At 41.1% G+C, this 23,157-nt stretch overlaps 1 protein-coding gene across 2 annotated transcripts in view; it reads right to left on the bottom strand.

Annotated features, from left to right (window-relative positions):
* Nucleotides 1–23,157, bottom strand: part of vps13b (vacuolar protein sorting 13 homolog B) — a 354,297-nt gene that overhangs the window by 236,448 nt on the left and 94,692 nt on the right. For both annotated transcript variants that reach the window (XM_078171989.1, XM_078171988.1), the window contains exons 18-19: nt 19,203–19,337; nt 18,049–18,228 (exon numbers count right to left, since the gene is read on the bottom strand). In XM_078171989.1, coding sequence (XP_078028115.1) covers nt 18,049–18,228; nt 19,203–19,337 — 315 coding nt within the window. The remainder of the gene's footprint in view (nt 1–18,048; nt 18,229–19,202; nt 19,338–23,157) is intronic.

Below are 23,157 nucleotides of genomic sequence, written 5' to 3'. Positions count from 1 at the left end.
TGTAACATATAATAGGTATCTCCTTATTTATTCTGTATATCTATTTAAGGGAGTCAGGATGAGGTATTAATACAGCAGCCCCAAAGCAATGCTATCATACAGTACTGAAATCAGAAATATTCACTTCTTGTTCAGACTTCTACTTGATTTCTTACAATGTTGACACAATTGTACATACAGAGGCTGAACATTGTGGTGGTGTTTTGTTGGACTGCATTATACTGACAGGAGTTTTAAATATTTGGTCATCTATTTACATACATAAGAAAACCTTTCAGTTTCGAGTAAAGCCAGTGTAAAGCTGTGGTTCACTACCCAGAGTGTCAACCAGCCAATGGAGTGAGACCATCGGAACTCTTGTCTGTCTGTCTGTCTGACAACCGTCTCCAGCACCCTGCTGCTCTTTGCTGTTCTTTCCCTTCCTTTTCATGGCTGACCCCATGTTCACACCTGGGATAAGGGCAGGGGGTTCAACAATGCCTCTAAAAAGCCCCTCTTTATCCCTGATACCCCGGTAGCTCTCTGTGAGGCTGCTTTGCACCCACACTTTCACCCTACCACCTACTGTGTGGGCACCAGCTGAGTGGATCTGTTGGATGTCATGATAAGGCATCTTCCTTTAAACAAGGTTTGCTCAGATCTGATCCCTGGATTACACTAGATTACACTGGATTTAGGCAGACAGAGCAGATCATGGCAACCCTTCATTCTAAAATAAAACATATTCATATTGGCCATCTAAATGTAACTGGCGATTCTAAACGTTAAGATAAGTCAATTTGCCCTTCTCTTGTACATGGTCTACCTCTGGCTCCAGGCTCTATTGCTTCCCTAGCTTGCCTGTGGCGACAGAGGAAGCTCCTGTGAAGGTTTCTGATAGCAGAGAAGGACTGGTGGCTGATAAGAGAGGTGTGAACAGCAGTGTAAGCTTGTCACTGCAGGGGGCTGGAATGACAGACCATCCGAGGTTAGAGGGTTACAGAACTGGGCAGTGTTATACCAAGCTGTCATCACAAATATCATTCTATATATGCGAATATGGTTACCTATCTTTTTATTACTACTTCAAGTTTTTTTTCTTTAACAATGCCAACTATTTGTCTTGAAATTTTGAGATGCATCATGGCCTCCTCTAATTTATTCTTCTTTACGTCTGATTGCTGAGAGCTGTTGTGTCATGTTTTCTTTTTATATTACATTACATTTTGATATTCATATATCATTAAGTCTTAAAAAATAAAGTTTAAAAAAATCTTTGCTGATTCATTTTGGAATTTGTCACTGAGAGACATGGCTATGACTTCCAGCAATGTTATATATTTGGTCCTTGTTTGATTAACCTAATTTAAAATAGAAAGTGCATTATTGAAATAATTAGCAAAATTTACTTTTCACATTTTTATTTTGAAGATGACAGAAATGATGATGACAGAATAAATTCGATGATTTATGAAGCAAACTTAATAACTGAGTAATAAGTTTAGTTTGAAAAAAACTAAGTGCAAAAAGAAGAGTTTTTAAAATGTAAAACTACTGGATAAATCATGAAATGAGAACACCTATTAATATCTAAATGAAGGCGATAACGTATGTAAGCATAACCTGATAGAGGGCTGACAGTGCTCTAACAAGCTGAGGTTAAAGCTTAGGTTCAATATTAAAATATGTATCTTGGAATAAAGTGTCACTCTAGGTCTACACCATTACAAGTACTACTAAGAGTTGATGCAGCACTTCATGCAACTTTACAGTTCTATTAAGCCATAAATCCACCATGTGACTTGGTGATAAGGTTGCTTTGCTGAGCCTCCCCCCGTCTGCTTCTTATCACACTGCCGCACTACCCGTCCCCCCCACAATCCCACCTTACACCCTCCTACACGTTGTGGAAAAGCACGACGGTATGACCTTTGGCACCTTAATCAACTGCATTAAAGAGCCCCTTAAACAAAACTGATGGACTGGGCAGATTGAGCTGACAGGGCGACTGACTGACTGGCCCAGAGGCTAAGAGGGATCCAGAAGCAGCGGCGCTGAAATGCTGTCGCCAACACATTGGAGGTGGCAGAGGTGGTGGGAGAGTGTTGGCCATCACAGGGCTTACAGATTAGCCTGGCTTATTCGTTCACTATAGGGACCTTCCACCCTCTAAGGATTGTCACACGTCGCTTTGCTGCCTTGGCTGTTCAGGCCCTGTCTCATACGAGCAGTGTGTCTGTCTGTCAGACACAGATGGAGGTGAAAGGGTGAGAGTGATTCAATGATCCTGTAACGTTGGAGAACTTAACAAGAGCCGCCAAGCTCAGCAACGAAAAGACACACAAACTGGGACACCCACTTGCATCAGAAAATACACACAAACCCACATGCGCCAAAGCACAATGGTTTTGTGCAGACTGTTTTGCTCCAAGATTTTCACCACAACAAAACTTAGCACATGTCTACATGTGCTAATGCTGAGACTAAAGAATTTTCCTTTTGAATTTTAATGATTTGTAACAAGTGGTAAAGCGACGGCATGTGAAAAATATGCAAAGTGCACCAAAAGGACAATGGCGCAGTCACAAAACATGGCAATTAATCAGAGAGAAAATGAGAATTAGATCAATGTGTTGATATAGCTAGGATAAAGGAGCAAAAGCCTATAACTTACAATGAAAGAGGGTAATATTTCCTCCTCATGCTCCAGTGAAATAGTGACCAGGGAAGGGGTCAACGCACGGTTAGTCCACCAAATGGATTTCCAACAAATCCACTAGAGGTGGTGTTTGCTTCAAAATCTTTAAACTGTATCACTGACAGAAATATTTGTTGGCACAATTTATGAATAGATAAAAAACAACATGACTTAACACCAAATTGTGTCACACCAAGCTTCATACAGTTTTAAATTTAGTCAACAGTTGTTGTGAAAAACAAAAGAAGAAGACAACATGTTCAGCTCACTGTGGATTACATAAAAACTTGTGCTGCACAAAAGCCCAGCAAAATCATAAATACTGATGTAGAATTTGTGTCGATGTTGCCTAAAATCTATTATCCATAGCTCACAGATGTTATTTACCGAATAAGCACACAGTCATATCCAATTCTCCGTATGAGGTAACAGGCCCCTGTGTATTCTGGCCTACTGCATGCAGAGCACCACACATGTAGACAAGCCATCTATCTCCCTGTGTGGAGAAGCAGACTGGATTTAGTGTCTGCACCTGGACAGAGATCTTCTGCCTGTCCAAAAACCAGGCCTCACAGTGACACTTTAAAACAGAGCAGACTCATTCAGCAGTCAATCAGCAGTCTCTGCTTCCTCCCCTCACGCTATCTGTCACGACCCCCTCTTCTTTGCTTGAACAAACTGCTCCATTATCACTGTAATTAAATTCATTGTGACAATGTACTGTCAGCATCTCAACACTCTGTGGATTCACAGGAAATTTCCAGGCAGGTGAACATATTTCCTAAAATGAAGGAGTGTCAATGAAGATGAAATCTTTCATTTAATGAAAAATCAATCACAAGTCAATGATCAAATCAGTTTTACATGATCATAGACACCACATCCACATTCAGACAACCTGTGTTGCAGTGTGATGCTTAGTTAGTAGTTTAAGATTCCCTGCAAAATACCAGCAATGCTTCCCAATCACCCTCTGTGTTCGTAATGGCAAATAAGCACAAACTCACACACAAACACACCAACCCTCAAAACCTCCTCTCCTTTGGGAAAGGCTTGATACTGTAATGACCCTTAACTACTTCCGTGCCGCAAGGGGTTGACAGAGGCTGAAGTTGTGGCTGAAGTTGAGGCTTCATCCTGCGGCGGTGTGTATTTTGTGAGTCATGAAGGCTTGTTAGTGGGATTAAAAACGTATGCGTTCTTTTGTATGTACTAGTGTGTATAGTATGTATGTGTCTAAGCTTAATCTTTCATCATTCTCTTGCAAGACATACTACGCTGTATAGCAAAAGCCTTCAACTCATACAGATAGGAGCCTCTGGCTGCTACTGACCAACGGGAGCACAGCAGAAACTCTTACCATCTATAGAAGTTTCTGCTGTGCTCAACACATGGGGACACAATACCTACACACTTCCCATTCTTCATGCATACACATAAGCACAAACAGTCAGACAACAGCAGGGAGCTTTAAGTGCACCCCACTGCTTTCATCTCACCTTCAATCAGATATATTAGCTGCCTGCTGGTCACTGGCCAGTGTGCCTCCTGATTCTAGGGGTTTTACGCCTTTTTCTCCCCCAGCAGGTCAGAAAATGCCAGAAACCCTATCAGGAACATCTTGATACCAGAAGAGCTCCTGCTCAGCCCATACTTCACATCAGTCTAAAATACCACCACACAGACAAATATGATATCTAAACATGTGTATGCCGTTTGGACACATACATGAAACCACTGCAAGTGCATACACATTTATACTATAAGAAGCCTTTGTCAGAGGCCTGCCTTTCCCAGGCATACCAGAGAAGAAGGGCCCCAGTGGCGCTGTCAACCACAGAGCTGACAGGGGACTCTAAGGTCCGAGGGCCCGAAGCGAAGTCTGCACCTTGGCTGTGAAACTCCTCACAGAAGCAAGGATGTAGCCCCTAGGCTGGGTGTCAAACCTCCATCCCAGTCCAGACAGCTTGTGCAGTCTGAAAGCTGATTAAGCTAATACACACTGTGGGTACAGACACACATTAGCAACAGCTTTCAAAACACCGGATCATATTTCATGGTAAAATGTTTTCCTTATTAATTTCAGTAATGAGTGTGTTGCCAGGTTGGTCTCCATCCCTCCCTCTCTGTCTCTGATCTCACAGAGATCTAGATGTCAAAAAGTGTGTTTATGAGTCATGACATAATGACAACCTTTTGGTTTTGGGCAGAGCTCCGTTTTGGCCCTATTATTTCTTTTCCTGTGAAAATAAATGAAATCCCAGAGAAGCAAAGGGCGTCAGTAACCCCCAAATGCTGATGCTGCTGATAAGGCCAGAGTGCCTGATAAATTTGAAACACAGGTTAGAGTGACGGCACAAGGTTAGAGAAAGGTAAACAGAGGAGGAAAAACTACAAATGAGCAAGTTAGGTTTTATGTAAAATCTCTAAGCTATATGATGAGAGGGAGAAAAGAGAAAAAGAGGCAAAGAGAAAAAAAAAAAGAGTGTTTAGAGTCAGAGAATGACAAGTGGCCATAAAAGTTTAGTTGAGTTGAAGATGACCAGTTGAGGCCATGCACAGCCTTCAGAAACACTCAAGCTCAGGTTACCAGGAGAGGCTGAGGGGGCCAAGGGAGCAGGATGCTCTCCTCACCCAAGACACCATAACTCTTTCTGGGGCAGAGCCTCTGTCACTAGGGCCTGCCCTGGATGGAACCTTCCAAATCTGTTCACATCGACAGCTTCCATTAACATTCCTGCCCGACCTGGCAGGAGAGTGAATGAAGGTTAAGTGGGGTGAGAGTGTGGAGGGTAACAGACTGGGGCAGGTATCAGCTTTAGGGTTTGAGAGAGAGGAAAAGCATATGGACAGAGGGTGTAAAAGGGGTAGAAGAAGAGAGAGTCACAGAGCGAGGGAGAAGGGGTGTGATGACCAAAGTAAAGAGCAGAGAGAGTGATGGCGAGGAGGAAGGGGGTTGCAGAGAGGCAGGCCAGCACAGGGATCTGGACCTGGTCTGTATACTCGTCTCTGAGTGCAGAGGGACACACTAAATCAGTGACAAATAACACCACTTATAGGTTTGCTACGCTGTTGCTAAGATGTCTGTTATTAGCATGTGCATGTGTGTGTGTGTGTGTGTGTGTGTGTGTGAGAGACAGAGAGAGAAACAGACAGACAAGAGGGCAAAGAGAAAAACAATACACTTATCTATTTACTTAGAACAGAGACAATATAAAACAATTTAATTCCCAAAGTTTGGTAGATTATTGAAAAAAAGATTGGAAAATAAATGCTGATAATGAATCCCTATCAATGTCTGCATGCTTTACAGAAAGAAATGTTTATAAATCAGGACATCTGTTACATCTATTCGTGTGAATAGTTTAGAGGGTTATTATACCTGCCTAGCAACACACACCTGTACATCTACTAAAAAATGTTAATAAAGGCATTATGGATTTTTTATTTATCATTTCCTATATTATTCTTAATGTGTTCTCTTGCAGCAGAAGTCACTTTACAAACTCCAGGTCTGCTTCTACCTTAATACTGTGGACAAGGGCTACAAGCTTTAAAAAAAAAAAAGCCAAGGCAACCGAGGAAAAAAGCAAAAGAGGTGACTTGTTGATTGACTGCATTGATTTGTATGTCTGCCAGCCTTTCTGTGATGAATGTCCTTAAGCTGTATGTATGCCTAAAAGCATATACAGATGTAGAATGCAATATGCAAAGCTTTAACTTACATTGGGAAATGCAAACGCATGTACAGTACACCACTTGGCAAAAAATGGCTGTGGAGTACTTTATAGCACCTTTCACCCAGCCAAGAGTAAACATCAGGATACCATAATAAATTCAATACTAGGTAGAATGTTAAAAGGTCACGATGAGAAAGTCAAAAACGTACCTGTGCGTACTGAATTTGAGTTTGTCAAGGTTTAGGGTCATTATAATCCAATTGAGATATTTTTCTTACTTATGAACAATCCAACAGTTGTGTAAGAAATGGACGGGTTAATGCAATGCAGAAATTGAAAGAGGGCAGTTTTTTTAAAAATGCAAAGCAAGGGCAGTTAAGTAAAATATGTGGGAAAATACTAAATGATGTCATTCATTTCAAACTTGGACATTTTAAAATACACACACACATTTCCTACTTTATGTCTCCCCATAAATTCTACAAATATATTTCGACTAAAGTTTTTAGGACACATTTGGTTACGACAGTGTATTGGCATTATTTACAGCTATATCATTCTCAGGCTCTGCGTGCGCATAGGTGTGTGTGCATGTGTATGTAATGAATTCAAATGAAATTCTGAAAGCATGTGACCTTTCCTCTGCAGACTAAAATAAAGCATTAACAAGCATTTTATGAAAGTCTCACCTCATCCACACTGTACTCCATAAACATCAATCACACAGTCTAATCCTACAGCTGAGGGTGACAGCTGGCCAGTAACGTTGTTATAAGTACAAGCTTGTTTAGTTGAACTGCTGATGGCACAAGTGTGAGTTTAGCTTTTAAAAACAGAAGATCAGTTAGAAGACAAGCAACCTATAAACCCAAGTTATCATCATTTTATTCATGTGGGCATTAATACAACGACTGAAGATGCACAGTCTGCACATAGACATGTCCTAACTTCATCACTGGACAAATATATTCTTTACATGTGAGTTGGTCAGTGGATGATATTTAACCACAAGTTGAAACACAAACACCAACACATGGTCTTGTCATCTTTGCTGTAGTTTGAACATGCAGAGTGTCACAGAGTGCAGCTTTTAATCTGTTTCATTTCCACTGCCAATCATTCTACTGTATTGAGCTGGTTAAACCTGCTTATGTTTAGTCATCCCAGCGTGACTCTTAGTTCTTTTATGGGAAATGACGCCAAAGATGTTCCTGTGTGGTCTGACGGGGACTCTGAAGACAAATGAGAGCTCGGCATACAAAACAAAAAGAATTAGAGAACTCTAAAGACGGAGAACTGCTTCCATATTTCGGGGATAAATATGTGATGATAGAGTGAAGACTCTGAGAAGCCATTCTTCAGTCTGTCTGTCACTGGGACAAATCACAGTGGTTTTGGACAATACATAGAGATACAATTTAAACAACAAGGCTAGGGTATGTGGCAAACAAAACCTTGCAAATCTATTTTGTCTTTCTCTTCTTTTTCCCTCTAAGAAACAGATGATGCTAAACTGTACTCTTTACTGGTTCCAACAGTGTTTCTGAACACGAGCCAACCTTGAAAAAGAGCCAAAGACCTTGTAATTGGTACTATTGAGAGTCTTCTGTGTGTGTGAATGAGAGTGTGTAAGAATAGGCCAGTTATATGGGAGAATTCAACATTAGTGTGGGTTGTGTCACATTCCATTCTTGACTGAGCCTCACTGAACCCCCCCACCCCAGTCTGGTTCCTACTGGCTGATTCTGTTAATTACTTTGCTTTTTTATTCTGTGAGAGTTGTGAGAAATCTCTTTCACCGCCACCACCATCCCACCCAAACCTACACCACAACCCCATAACCACCATTAGCTTAATTAGCTTAATTAATTGCGTCTTAATGCTATGTTTCAGTCATAATGCCCACATCAGCATCAAAAGAAATTTCCACGAATATGAGCTGTAACCCCTTCTTACCCCTACATCACATTTCAACTCTTCTTTTCCCCCCAACCCCTTCTTCATCTTTTCATCCTCACCACTGCTGCTTTATGTGGGACTGTACTTAACCCACTAACTTTTAATATTTCCCCTTTTTTTCTTTTGATGAGCTTGCACTGCTGCAGTTCCTTGTGGTAAAGTTTTGCCCACAGTGTGCACACAGACTGATTCGGGCAACCATGCAGCCTGGGAAAATGTGTGTAGAGCGCAGAACAGGAGGGGAGTGGAAGTGGAGGAGTGTAGGGGGAATGGGAGAAGAGATGAGGGAAGGGCATGGTACGAGGGAGGAGGCGCACCACAGCAGCTGAGCTGTGAAGAAGCTAATGGGCTCTCATCCCCTTCCCACGCCCACCGCGTGTTTTCTGATGGGCACTCAAGCGGCGAGACACATATTGGTTTGGCTACCGGCACAGAACTTCAGCCAGCTTGCTTCAATACTGCCGATTCGGCATCTGTCTGAACTCTGGTTAGCCTGTATGTGACTTTAGGACTGGCAGAGTATGAATCAGTAACCAGCTTCTAATAATGTGAGGAGGTGGTGGTTGATCTCACTCATAGCTGGAACAGCGATAATGAGAGATGAAAGCATGGCTCAAAGACAGACAGTGACAATGATAAACTAAGTGGTGTGACGAACAGGGAGCCACCATGGATTATTGTTTGTCTCTGTCAGCAAAGATGGGAAGGCATTAGAGAGGGAAATTCTCTATCACAGGGCAACTGCGAAACCACAGCCTGTCGTATCAGCACATCTGTACAGTTCAGTATGAAGCATCAAAAGAGAAAGTATTAAAAACTTCATCAATGACATAAAAACTTCATCAATGACATAAAGAGTAAAAAGAGGTTTCTTATATACTATCTCTAAGCCTTCAAGCCGATCAAAAACCTACACAACTGCATGACTAATTTCATTAATTGTTATGGAACATGTCAGAAATACTGCATAAAAGTGCGTAAAGTATATTCTTTTAACTTGTCACATTGCAGAGTACAAAGTACTACTACCAGTACAACTAAAACTAAGTAAACTAATTCAAATGTGCATAACTTAAGACAGTCTTCTGGCCCTCTGCAGTCAGTCTGGACATTATCCCCTCTAATTTGCGAGAATAAAACCCCAAGCCCCTGATTAGGTGATCCGGGGAAGCCAATTGTTTTGATTGTGCTGTGTGATGTTTGATCTGACGGTGTGGAATGTGGCGACCTTTGATCCAGTGACAACATTCAATTAGATAAGGTTAACTAAAGTGACCTCCTCCACCCCTGCTACTCAGCCCAGAACTGGATAAAATGTAAACGCCTTGTATGCCACACAGTGAACCAGGGATTACCACTGTCCACTTTAGCAAACAGTCAGCATGCCCTCTCCCATTCACAGCACATACACAACATTCACTGTGTGTCTGCTTTAAAACTAGTGAAAACTACACTAATTACCTTCTCTCTTTTCTTTACTTACTGATGATGAATGAAGAATCTTAAAGGATACAGCTGGCAAAGCACTTTGAGTTTGGGGAAACTGTGTGCTCTTACTCTCTCTGAAGAGCTTAACTTGTAATTACTCATTGTAATAACTCTGCAGTCCCATGGGAATTTGAAATGATGGGAGAATATAGGACGGGGGGGGGGGGGGGGGGGCGACTTGTATTAGGCTCTTCGCTCAATGTCTCACTGACAAACATTAAAAATGAATTGCACCTTAGTGGGAAATGAATCAGGGTGCCCTGGGAATTACATTACGCCCAGTAGCTGACAAGCTAGATGACTATTTTCCAGCTGCTGAGTAACCAAGGGCAAGCATCTCCCCCTACCCCACAATGAGGAAAACAAGAAATGCAGGAAAAGCTATAGAAATGAAATTACTTAAGTGTCTCAATTTGAGTAGAACATAAACATTCAAAACATTAAATGAGATGCTACTCAAACATCAAAGTGCAGCTAGAGTATGCTGTAGCAAAAGACATATAATGTCACTGATCTAAGCTACATTTTTGACATGTGAAAGATTTATTAAAATGCTTTGACAATTGGATACAAGGAAAGCCAGGCTTTTAAAAAAAATGTTGCAAGGGTCCAGCTCACGTGCCATGAGATGTTTGTTTCAGCTGTTTTGATATTTCAATATGGATGAAAAACTTTTAGCTAACAACCTGAATGAAACCTTAAACTGGATGGGAAAACTTTGAACACATGCATGGCATTTCAAAGTGTACTGCATTAGTGCACAGCCATTAGTTCTTTACAGAGATCATCTTCATAAAATTGATGAGCTAATATTGTTGCCACTTTCACACAGTGAAAAAAGCTTCTCTCCTTCCCTCTGACCTTCCCTTCCCAGATGACAGCTTTTAGAGGTGAAACAGTGGTGACCCAGAATGACCTCTCTTCACACTAAAAAGGCTAAATCTTCATCTCTACCTGACTCACTTACACACCACCATGTTGCCTTACACTGACAGCTAACACCAGAAAAGCCTGTAGTTGGACCACTGCGTTCCCCTAAGATTCAGTTAGTACTGGGTTTCTGCAGCTTCAACCCCCAACATCTCTGCTTTATTGCCACCAAATGATAATATGCTGTATATTAATACATTTTCATTGATTGTTTACATAATGTGTTAATGAATAATAATGAATGTGCTGACATGACACTCCCTGACTCTCCAATTTTCTATTTATATTCCAATGTCTGCTTTGTGTACTCTGTTACTTTACTGTTGCTATGACAAACTTCCCCACAGGGGTCATTTCAGTGTCATTTGCTATCACTTATTCTCCAGTCAAAGCAAAAACCCTAAGCTTGGTCCAGTTGGAAGTATGCAACTGAGATAAACTGAATCATTCTCAGGAAGAATGTAAATGGTCAATGCCAAATGGCTGCATGGGAGCTGTGATATCATGTAAGGGTGGAGGCTAGCCTGAATAGCAGCTTTAGCCCCAGTCACACTTCAACCCAACCCCATCTCTAGCCTCAGCCCTTATCCCCTTGTACCCAATCTCTGCCCCTGCCCCTCAGCCTTACACTCCAGCCAGGCTTTAAGCACTGTGAGAGTGGCCTAAGTAGCCCAACACTTCACAGATGAACAGCTCCAGTAATGGGTCATGATTGACCTCAATAGCAAGCTCTGAGTGGGTTCCCTTGGGTCTAATCTCCACATTACCTGCTCTGCTTCACACACACTGACTGACGAGACATGATGAGAGCGGCTGCCTTGAAGATTAAACAGATTGTTGACAAAGTTATGAGGTGCTTAAACAAATAAACAAATGGAACAACCTCCTATAGTCTAGTTTCATGCACCTGAATTAAATCTAAAATTCAGTATTGGCTGAATATATATATATATAAATATATATATATATATATATATATATATATATATATATATATATATATATATATATATATACACACACATAGTTCCCAACAACTACAAAGCTGGTCACATCACTTTCTAACCTAACTAACTAAAGAAACTATATCTTGTGTTTTCTCACAAGGGTGTGAAATAAATGTAATTTTAGTACCATTTTGTCTACTGTAGGTCTATTAGCCAGAGAAAGTTCAGGCCAGCAGCTTAAAGCCATCAAGCTGCTGCCTGAGACAAAGCCAGACTGTTGATTTAACACTCAATGGAGTGAGTGAACACATGCAAAGGAGGGAAAAAGAGCATGATAGATGGACATATGAAAGTACTGCAGGCCTTTGAAAGACTGTAATGGAGGAGGCTACCAAGGGAGATCCCAAAATTCACACCCCATCTACGGTGTCAGTGCAACACATTCAAGGGCTATGGTTTCAGAGAGGACGCAAAGAGAGCATGTGTGGCAAGTGTTTCTAAGTGTATGCATGCTTGCGCACGTGCATGCATGCATGTGTGTGTGTTTGTGTGAAATGGTCAGATCAAAGACAGGTGCCGCTTTATTCCCACCTGCTCTCATTAGTCTTTGGGTCTACAGGCCTGGAATACCGAAAGATCGCACCTGTTTCTGGCTGCTGTGAACAGGTCTCGTATGATAAACACATACAGAACTGTACATATGTGTCACCATATAGACAAGTCAAGATGCTTACATACCATGTTAGGTAGATAAATAGACGGACAGATAGACAGATCTATAGATGAAGAGCTAAACAGAAACAATGTATTTTGACACTAATTACTCATGGGAACATACTGTATTACATTTTCCTATAAAAGCTGTAGAGTAATGACATTACAATGTAAATAATCTAAGAGTGGCCTTAATTCTGTATGAACCCTAAAACTAAGAAACATTTTCTTCCCTCTATCTGACTAATATGAACAGTTATTGAGGAGAAAACAGCTTTAATATCTATTAGGGAACTAAATATGTTTAGTATTACCGCGCCCGGGGAATTCTCCAAGGATTAATTCCATGTAGCTTTCATAATTCCCTCCAATATGTTTAAATTAAGATTAAAGATCACTTTGTTCCCCTATTCCCACAGCTCCCATGGTATGGTAAAGAGATCAAAACTGGAGGGCTTTATAGGGAACATCTTTAACATTTGCTCTGCTCTCAGTGTGCTTGATTAAATGTAACATTTTGAGATCCCAGAGTTCTGAGAAAAGCATAAATCATTGTCTCGCAGCTGCTGGCGTGCCTGGGGAAAACACATGCTATCCCTCACTCTCTCTCACTTTTTTGTCTTCTCTATGATCATAAAGCCCACCCGACCCGTTGGTCCCTCCTCCTCTGGTGCAAGTCAGGGTGGTGGAGGGTGGGGGGGAACACCTGCAGGCTGCCGCTCGCCCTGAGGTTCAGCATAAACCCCAGCTCCTCACACGCCCTCTGGCCCTCTACTCCCTCACACAGGCCCCGTCCAGGGCCCCCTTAGTCTTCCCCATCCATCAGCAGTGACAGGCCCAAGACCAAGCCAAGGAGGATAGTTTGTCAGCCAGCCACTGTCCGGGGATCAAAATGATCAAGCTGTCTTTTGAGTAGTGGTGATAATTTACACTCAGTGTAGCACTGCAGGTCATTCTGAATGACATAGCCAAGGATTTCTGGTCCTAGTGATCCTTAAGGCACTGCTCTACTCTGATTAAATTCGCAAATAATTTATAGATTTAATACCAGTCAAGGAATACAGGCATCAGTCCCAGTGTGTGCTAGTGAAGGATGACATGTCTCTGGCTCTCAGCTTGGCCCATGTGGAAGACTAACCTGTGCCCTTCTGATCCAGCCTGCCAACCTGGATTGCTGCCTGCTGTGACTTAAAAGCAACTACCTCACCTCCTGAGCTCCATGAGTCTGACTCCTCATACAGCTGCCTCACTTTCTAAAGTTTTTTGCTCCACTCACTTGTGTTTTTTTTTTTTCATGTTATTTAATAATGGCATTGATTTCTCATTATTCATTGTGTCAGACAGAGCACATGCATGAATCATGTTTGGTTCCTGTAAAAGTAGAGAAAAGGGAAAAGAAAACAGGGAGAATTCTTGGCTATGGTGGTGCTATGCAGCTGCCAAAAATCTTATCGTTGCTAGGTCTATCTGGAACGACCGCTCAATTAGGAGAAATCATCTGGGACTGTCACGTTGTAATGCAAAGGGTTAACGGCAAGATATGAAACTACTATACGCCTTTGGATCCATAAAAGGGGACATTTCAAAGCAAAGCTGCTTAGTTCTTCTGCCTTAAAACCCACGCCTTTAATTGTGTTTAATTTATTAGAATGTTCCAACCTCAACTCTGTTAAATGAAAACACATTTGTCTAGATCTGCAGGAGTTCTACAAGTGTATAGGGACTCCCTCCAACCGCCATCCCAAGCCACCCAACCCAATCTCTTCATTTTCTAAGTAAATTGGAATTTCGTTTTCACTGGTAAACAATTAGACAGAAAACAGATGTCACTGGCCATATTTGAAAGTAACTTATCTCTTGGGTGAATTAACTGTGTATGAAAGCGCGAGAGAGAGATAAAGAGAAAATTAAAACATGTGTCAAAGCTGCCATTAAGATGTTGGACCATGCATTCAGTTATTTATAAACTATTATTACTTCAGTGCCGTGAAAAATAACATTTCCCAACATGTTTTAAGCTTTTTTTAAAAAAAATATTTCATTCAGACAACTGTGTCATAGAAAGAGGTTAAGAAAAGAGTGCTCTATGAGTGAAGTCTTGTGTGATTGGCTGTTTGTACAGAATTTAGCTGTCTACTAGACCAAATATATTGTATCAGAGGTGACCTCAGAGATTTGAGCCTTCTTGAGCTCTAAAAATGGGAAAATGTAAGACATGGAGGAAATGGCTTCTGGAATGAATTAAAGGATCCATAAGGAAAGTGCTGGCAATTTCCAGAGCCTGTCACATCCTCTAAGACATGAGACAACACAGAGATCACACATACATGACCAGTGGGGAAACACTGAAGGCAAGGCTTCTCTCGACTTATAATCAACTGCAGTCAATCACATACACCCAAACATGAAAATAAGGCGTATGTATGTGAAAGCACTGTGGCATGTGAGTATATATATTCAAACACTTCAGTGACAACATGTTGGTAGCTTAATGTTGATTACCAACATGCTCCCCCTTCCTTAAATAAATATTATGCTTAGAGAATTGGGTGGACAGATTCCACAGCACTGCTGTGCTTTGCGTTGCATCCCTACAAAAACCAGAAGCGACTAATCAAATGAAGAATAGAATATAAAAGTTGATTGTGGCTCATTATATCTTAATGTTTTCAGTATGTCTATGGTGTAAGGAGTTAGCTTTTCTCTTACTCCCCTACCCCAGTCCTACGCTCAATGTATAATGATCACGCTTTAAGAATTTGCTAAATGGAATCAACAGAACCACATGGGACGAATAAAATGTGTTTGATGCCAAGGCCAAGTGCTCCAACAATTCAGAAATGTCATGATCACAAAACGTTGAGCCTCTGAGTTGGTCCTATGGGAGCAAAGGGTGCAGCCCATTTAGAGTGGTGCTACTCCACCTTTCATCCCTGGCTGAATGAGGCGCTGCATCCATCATTCCATTAACACTGCTCTAACAGGCTCCCAGTCATCCTCTGGATGACAGCGGGGACATGGGACATGTGGACTGACCAAAAGCTTTGATGTCAGCCTGACCACCATACAAAACACAGACCTATAAGTAGACACCCCAAAAAACATGCCTGTACGTGCACACACACACACACTAACTTTGCCAGCTTTTCCTTCAACAGCATGTTTGACACTACACACACACACACACACACACATACACACAGAGAGAGAGAGAGAGAGAGAGAGAGAGAGAGAAATGTTCCAGTCTGGTGAAATTGTTACTGTCAAGCAATGCTGCTGTCTCTGGCTTTGACTGGATTGACAGGTATACTGCAGATAAAAGAAAGATTTCTGGCAGAAATACTGTGTGTCTGTGTGTGTGTCAGCTTTTCTGCAACGCTTCGTGTTGAAACAATAAAATGAAAAAACAAGAATGTTAATGTTGAAATTGTTCTTTAACAGTTTGTTATTTGGAACCTTACCTACCAATGTACCTCCTTTGAATGTCTTGTCAGACTTCTAACAAAGGAACAGACATGTTATGCATGAAGAGCAGAAAGAGGCAGAGACAGAAAGCATGGGTATTCTCCATGTGAGATTAAAAGAAACCAAAAAGGTTAAGAGACAAAAGAGAGATACCTACAGAGTGAGAAAGAAAGAAGGCAAGGCACAAAGAACATTAAACACAGAAGAGTGGAAAAAAAGAGGAGAGTATTGAGGCAGTGATGAGAAGGAGTGCAGGCCTCCACTGCTCCACATCTGCTGGAGATATATCCAGTGCTTCTGGGAGTCAGCCCCCCACCTTCCTTTCACCTTCATCTTCTTTCTCTCTCCCCCTCTTTTTGCTTCCTTTTGGTCTTCTGGTTTGTGTTCAGATCAGGTTTTAATATTCAAAAATATGTACTGTCTTTATGAGCCATTGCTTTGCTGAAATAATATGCTCCCTAAATCAAAGTAATAGTCTAAGGCTGTGCACTAAATAGAATTTACCAGAGTTCCTAAAAATATCTATCTTTGTCTGTGAGGCTGTAAAGGGTGGAACAACCCCTTGTCAGAAATACAACGTTGCTTTTAAAATCTGCTATTATGTCATTGCAACTTGCGGGAAATTTATTCAGTGACTGTCCTCACATTTATCAAACTGTGAGTTGCCTATGAAATGTAAGCTTTTCCCCTGCCTTACATATTCAATTTATAGCAGTGTCTTGGCACTCTGTTCACTAGCAATGGGACAGTGATTGACTGGGTGACATTCAAACAGCGATGGAACAGAATTCCTGGTTAGGGGTGACCTCCCAAATCCACTGTCTCTAAACCGTACTTATCTTCTTACTTCACTTCACTCTAAGCTACAGCTGTATCTTTTCCTTACAGTCTGAAACCACCTGAGGCCAGCTCTATCGGCATTTCAGCGCTGACATGTTTAAGGCCCAGGGGCCTGATATGATTCAGGTTTGGGGTTTTACGTAAGTCAAGGCCACACGATGAATCTCTGCAGCCCTTGTATTAAAAGTGATGTACAGTTGTGACTCTGAAGACAAATCAGAAAACAAATACTGGAGGTGTATTGTCTTACATTGTCACCCCTGGCTTCTCCTGTATCTGCTGTTGGGTGGGAGGGTGGTTGTGGGATAACAGCCCAGAGTGTTCTTTGAGAGACTCACCTTTTGTGGGCTTTTAGAGACTTGGGAGCAATTGAAGGCCATGCCATAAGAGAGACTGTCAAGCACATGTACTTCCAAAGGTATCAATCTTCCCTGGGAGCCCAGTAGAGCGGCCCAATAGGAGAAGTAGTTGCAGTTGCAGGTGAGGAGGAAAGGTTAGTGATGATATACTAATGTTCATGACCTCATTCACAGAAGGAAGGGGCATTACAGAAGCAAATGTTGCTTGAAAGAACACTGGAGACCATACTGTATAGACAAGGACATACCTGGCTGCTGCTGTAGACACATGAGATGCACTGGGCTGCAGTCATTAAATATCCAACTTACTAAATCAAGAGCTACAGCACTTAAAGCTTGGGAATCTGAAATGCATTCTTTTGGAGCTACTGAATAATCCCACGCCCTCCCTCTAAACACACATGTATACACCCACACACTCTCACACTGACACCAGAAATATAATCAGTGGTCTAAGGATGCAATCAAAAACTGCAACCTGACATCAGTGCAGCCTTCAACAGCAATCCTTGAGTGGTTAGCTGTTGTTAGTCAGCTCAGCCCAGCGCTGACAGAGACTAACTGCTGTTTAGAGAACTCATGCTGCCTGTAAAGAGACCCCGAGTTGCCAACCCTGCCTCAAGGATACTGGAGTGGAAAACACTTATCGGCTTTACTAAACAAATAACTGAAAGGGGGCATTGCGTGACATTATGGGAGGAAGGAAAATATGACGACCTAAACAAACTGAGACTCTTGCATTAGATCACCAATAATTGAGATGGAATATGGACTACCAGTGCCTGTCACAAATCCAAACACCACAACCATGACCGGAAAATGAGAACTGATATATCAATGCAGGATGGTGATTTCAAAAATATACAGGCTGAGTACGAAATTTTACCACAGAGTAATGTACAGTGATAAATGGAGAGGAGAGGAGAGGAGAGGAGAGGAGAGGACAGGACAGGATACTGTAAGACTTGCAACATTTCAAAAGCTTCTACCTGAGTTCCTGCAATCATCTTCCCGCTGAGGGACCTGAACGGAAAACGCCAGCAGATCAGGAGCCAGCAGAGATTCGGGCTTGCGAATCTCATTGAGCCAGCGGCTCATATGGAGTTCTTTGGTGTCAGATGGGCCCTGAATCAGAGGAACCAGCTTCTCCTTAACCCCCTCTCCTGAACCTTGGAAACAAAGTTAAAGGTTGTTTCATATACTACCAATTCTCCAGTGACCAAAAACATTTAAACTCATTCATATTCACAGATAAAATTTGTGACTTGAGTTAAAGAGGTTTTCAAGCTGAAATGTAGAACATTAGGTGGTGAAACTAAATACAGATTACTGATTTACGTAGTCTGCAACAGCCATTTTCTGTACCTGTTATGTACAGGTACAGTTGTGTTTTAGACTAACAGGAGGTAACAAAATAATGCACAAAATATTGAAGACACTTTTTAATAATAAAGTTTGTGAGCAGTTAAAACAGTGCGTCAATCAGCAGTTTGGGTAAAAGAGACAACCAAAAAACACCATATCATGTCAAAACTGCAGGTGATATCTAAGGGGGAAACACTAGAAATAATATTGGAGTGTTGCAGAGACAGTCCTGGATAACATAAAACATGACAGACAAAATTAATTGACATAAGGAACAGCTGTCACAAGGAAAAACTGACTAACAGTAATATGATGGACATGTTTAGTAAACTGGGTGTTGACAAAAAAGTTACTTCTTATGTGTTCATTATTTTATGTATCCCTTATAGATGTTAATTTTGAAATAAGAAAATTAATTGCACATGCATTCCTTTTTTCATGTCTATATTGACAGCTGCAATAGATCTTATAATCTGCCTGACATCATGTGTGCAGTTTGACCTTATGAACTCTGTGCTATGACACTAGCTCCAATAACATCCTTGCCATCAAAGACATGGCCAGAGCCCAATGACAGCGCCCCAAGAGAAAAACAGCAATTGAATCACACAGCTGGAAGGAAGTCAAGATAAAGATTGAGCGGGAGAAAAAGAGGGAGAGAGACACAGTCAAGTGTGTTAAAATATAAGTTAAAGAAAGTAAAAGAAGAGTCTAGTCGGTCTCATTCTCTCCCTCCTACACAGGCAGTAAAGTTTTAACAGGGCGCAGCTGCACACACCTGGGGTCCTGGCGCACACTTTTACAGCTCCCACGGTTCCTGAGGCACATTTCACCGTCGCACGGCTGCAGAACTTCAGCTCCACGTTTTGGACCGAGCCCTCGAGAGTCGGTGACGGGCCCGGAGACTTCACACCTAATAAAAAAGAAAACAAAGTGAAAATGAAGTGCAGTCCGGCAGGTTTAAACACCGCTGCCGTGGCTTCGTTAAATACTTGATTGGCCTTTAATTGGTCTTGACCCCTTTCTTTCCCTCTTTGTCTCCCCCAAAGTTCTGAGAAACCAGGTGCTCTAATACACAGATATCTCCAACACCAGGCAGAGTGTGTTGCGCCTAACTGGGAACTGGCAGGGATACTGGCAGTGCCTTCTGTTTCCAAGGTTAACCTGTTGGTGTGTCTCCATACAATGATAAATATGTCAAACAGTAACACATTTATATTAAAGTAAGCTATAAATGTTTGTTAAAACCTAAGTTAACGTCCCCCAAAGCTACAATCTAGTATAGTTTACTATACACTATAATGTATGATACCCCTTTATCAGCACCTGACATCTATGCCTACTAAACACAAGAAGACTGAAAGACTCTGAAAAGACTCAAATCTGACACAAACTCACAGACTGTAAGATTTTGCAAAGACCAGTTTTCTTGCAGGGGTCGCTATTTGCAAGACTACAACTAGATTCCTTTTAAGATTATTTCCCATCCTGCTCCTGGTGGCAAATAACACGCCAAACTCCCTTTACGAAATATTGCATCTTAACAATTCCTTACATGTCTGCAAAAACATATAACTCTAGAAACACAAGATAAAAGGTGTCACATGTCGACAGTATTCTTTTCAAATCTGCATCAATATAATCTAGAAAGATGAATTGTATTTACATACAATTTTGGATTTTGTTGCCCCAAGGCCCTACCAGCTTCCATGGGTTAGCTGTACTATTTTAGTGGGAGGAGACCATGGGAATATGAGGAAAAAGTTTGGATTTCAGGATAAATTAATGTCTGTTGGTGGATCAGATACATGCTGAATTTAGAAAATCCGGCACCAGCAGTAGTTTTTCTAAAACCTGTGCCAGTCTGCGGCATTTTTTTTTTTACTATTATTTAATGTTTTATTTTTACATGTGTATTTATCTGTGAGTACAAGCTGAAAAGGTCTGAAAATTTATAAGGGGTACATTTTTGAGAAACCTGATGGGATTTTAGTACACTACAGCACAGTCCCAACATCACAGCCATATTGTTTTTAAAAAGTGCCCAGGAAGGATATTAAAAGAGATAAAAACCCTTAAATTGCAAGTGCTTGTCCTAAATGTTTTACAATTGCCCAGTAAATCTACTGAGTTGAATGACTTGAACATTTTAAGTTAAATAACAGGGACTATTAGGAGTATGAGTAATAGGCTAATATAAAGGATATATCTTTCCAAAACAATATCCAATACAGTCACGCTGGTATCCAGCTTAGTGTCAGCTCCAACTCACCTAACACCAGCATTACATCACAGGAGCCTCAAGTGCTCTTCACTCTATGATTATTTCTCTTAATGGCAGCATAGTGTGGAAGAACCTTCTGTCTGCCATCTTTCCAAAATGAAACTGTTTACACTGTGGGAAGGAGTGGGGGGGATTACACACTCGCCATTATGATATGTCAATGTTATTTCTATGGTGAGAGGCTATTTCAAACACATAACAAGAGGAGGAGGGAAAAATAGCTGGATGGCTAAAAGATACTGTAGTGTTTAGGGAGTTTTGCGCCAAACCGCCTGTTGAGAGAGAAGAGGAGGATCCATCCATCACATGCTACATTCTTCCAGTGAGCTGGAACTGTCCGAGGGAGTCACATTAAATTCTTACATCACCTGTTCCAATAAGGCTTTACTTCTCAGAATAATCCCCTCTTACAGTGATAGCACTTCATTTCCTACAAGTGTCCACAGCACTTTCTGACTGAGTTTACAACTCAGTGGGTCTTTTTCTGTCAAAAGCTGTCCCAGTGACTCGAAGATCAACAGGTCAAAGAGGCTGAACGAACAGCGACGAGAAACTCAATAGTTAAATATAAACACAAATACATCAAAACTGATCAAGAACATATGAAGCAGATGGATTGGATCCCAGGGATTTATTGCCTACCGGTGAGTGAGAAGGTTTTGTATTAATAAGGCACAGATGAGTGGTGCTACCAGAGAGGCTATGAAAGCAGGTCATTATTTGGCAACAGTTCCAGAAGCTACCAGAAAAAAAGCTGGTCTGAACATCTAAAAGCTTTCTTTCATCCACTTCCACTTACTCTCAGACTTTCTGTCTTACATTTCTTAGTGTTTAACTCTTCGACAGGTTGAATAAACACCCCACCTATCTTCTTTTGCTATCTGTTTCGTCTTATCACGGTTGTTCACATTTTTTTGGGTAATCCAAAAGCGGGATCTGCATAAATAAAAATCGCTTGAGTAGGTTGTTTTACACCTAAATTAACACATGGTATTTCTGTTTTAGCTGTTAATCCCAATCAACTCATACTGCAAAGGTAGTTTTAATGTAAAACAGCAGGCAGTGTGGATACAGACAGGATTCAAGCAGACACACATGCACACAGCACATTTAACCAAGAGAATTACTGGCAATTGCGAAAATCCCTAACCACTGACTTCCCTCCTCTCCCTCTCTCAGACAAATTACCCAGCAACCTCTTCACCTGCTGTCTGAGAGGCCCTCTATCAGCCCAGATGGAAGATGGGGATGTTAATAACCCTCCCTCTGTCTCCCTGCCTGCCACTTAATATATCTGCAGGTCAAACAGAGCAGAGCCGTGTGTCCCTCTGTGGCTTTAGTTACCTGCTTCTTTATCAGCTTCCTCTGTCTACAGGACAGATGTTCTATATGAAGTGTGGCTGTGGTGTATGTGAATTATTTCATCCCAGAAGCAGATTGTAATAATAGAGCTATACTGTCTGTTGCATACATAAAAATCAATGTATTATTGTCTTATTTATGTATGTATTCACATTGTATACTTACTGTAAATAAAAGAAACTATTATCAGAATTAATTGCAGGTTCTGTCCATCTATCAAAGCATTAATGCTGCATTCAAATGCTCCTCAGATGGTCCAATTTTCCCAGTTGATAAGTCATTCTTCCGACTTTGGTTTGTTAAAGAACTTTAGGTTGTAATGTGGAAATAACATGGATGCAATGAAGATGTGTTGTATTTAATTGCTCAGAGCACTGAAACAACATGTTGAAAAACTACCACATTATTGCTTTACCTGACTAATGCTGAAAAATATCTTTTCTAGGTTATCAATCTAGGTCACTCTACATTGATGGCAACTAACTGTTACAACCTAATAAAAATTAAATGTGAGCAAAAACACTGACAAGCAATATGTGAGTTTAAAAAAAAAGAATCTTATAGCAATCGACCAAATACTTTCTTTGGTCCACCATGTTTCTACATGTAACATCAACCCGGCAAGTCATATACCAATAATTTCGCTAACTTTTCGAGTTGTTTTCTGATTATTCGGACACCATATGAAGGCAGGGTATGACCACAAGGATCTTTTTTTTTTCTCATTCCCACTTTTGCATGAATTCGTAGGATTTGAGAACATACAGGTAAAAAGAACAGGCACATTACCACTTGATGTCCTCAGTCTACTCAAAAACAAGCCCACGGTGAAGCACCCTGCTTCGGAGAATAGTTAAAGCAATGTTTTTGATTCTTTTTTTAATCCATTTCTCTTTTTTAGTTCTGTCTTCATCTTACCTTTTAACCAACTTATAATATGATTTTCCAGTAGAAACCAGGAAACAGAGTTGAGTTACCATATTGACCATTTTTAGAGAAGCATGTATGTGCAAGCTCACACACACACATATATGCACAAAACACACACATATGTGCACACACAGACCCCCTTGGGTTACTTGATGTG

The sequence above is a fragment of the Epinephelus lanceolatus genome, chromosome 10, assembly GCF_041903045.1.
Source record: "Epinephelus lanceolatus isolate andai-2023 chromosome 10, ASM4190304v1, whole genome shotgun sequence".
NCBI classification, from domain to species: Eukaryota; Metazoa; Chordata; class Actinopteri; order Perciformes; family Serranidae; genus Epinephelus; species Epinephelus lanceolatus.
Note: the sequence above shows the minus strand (reverse complement) of the source record. Positions and strands in the feature narration are given on the sequence as shown.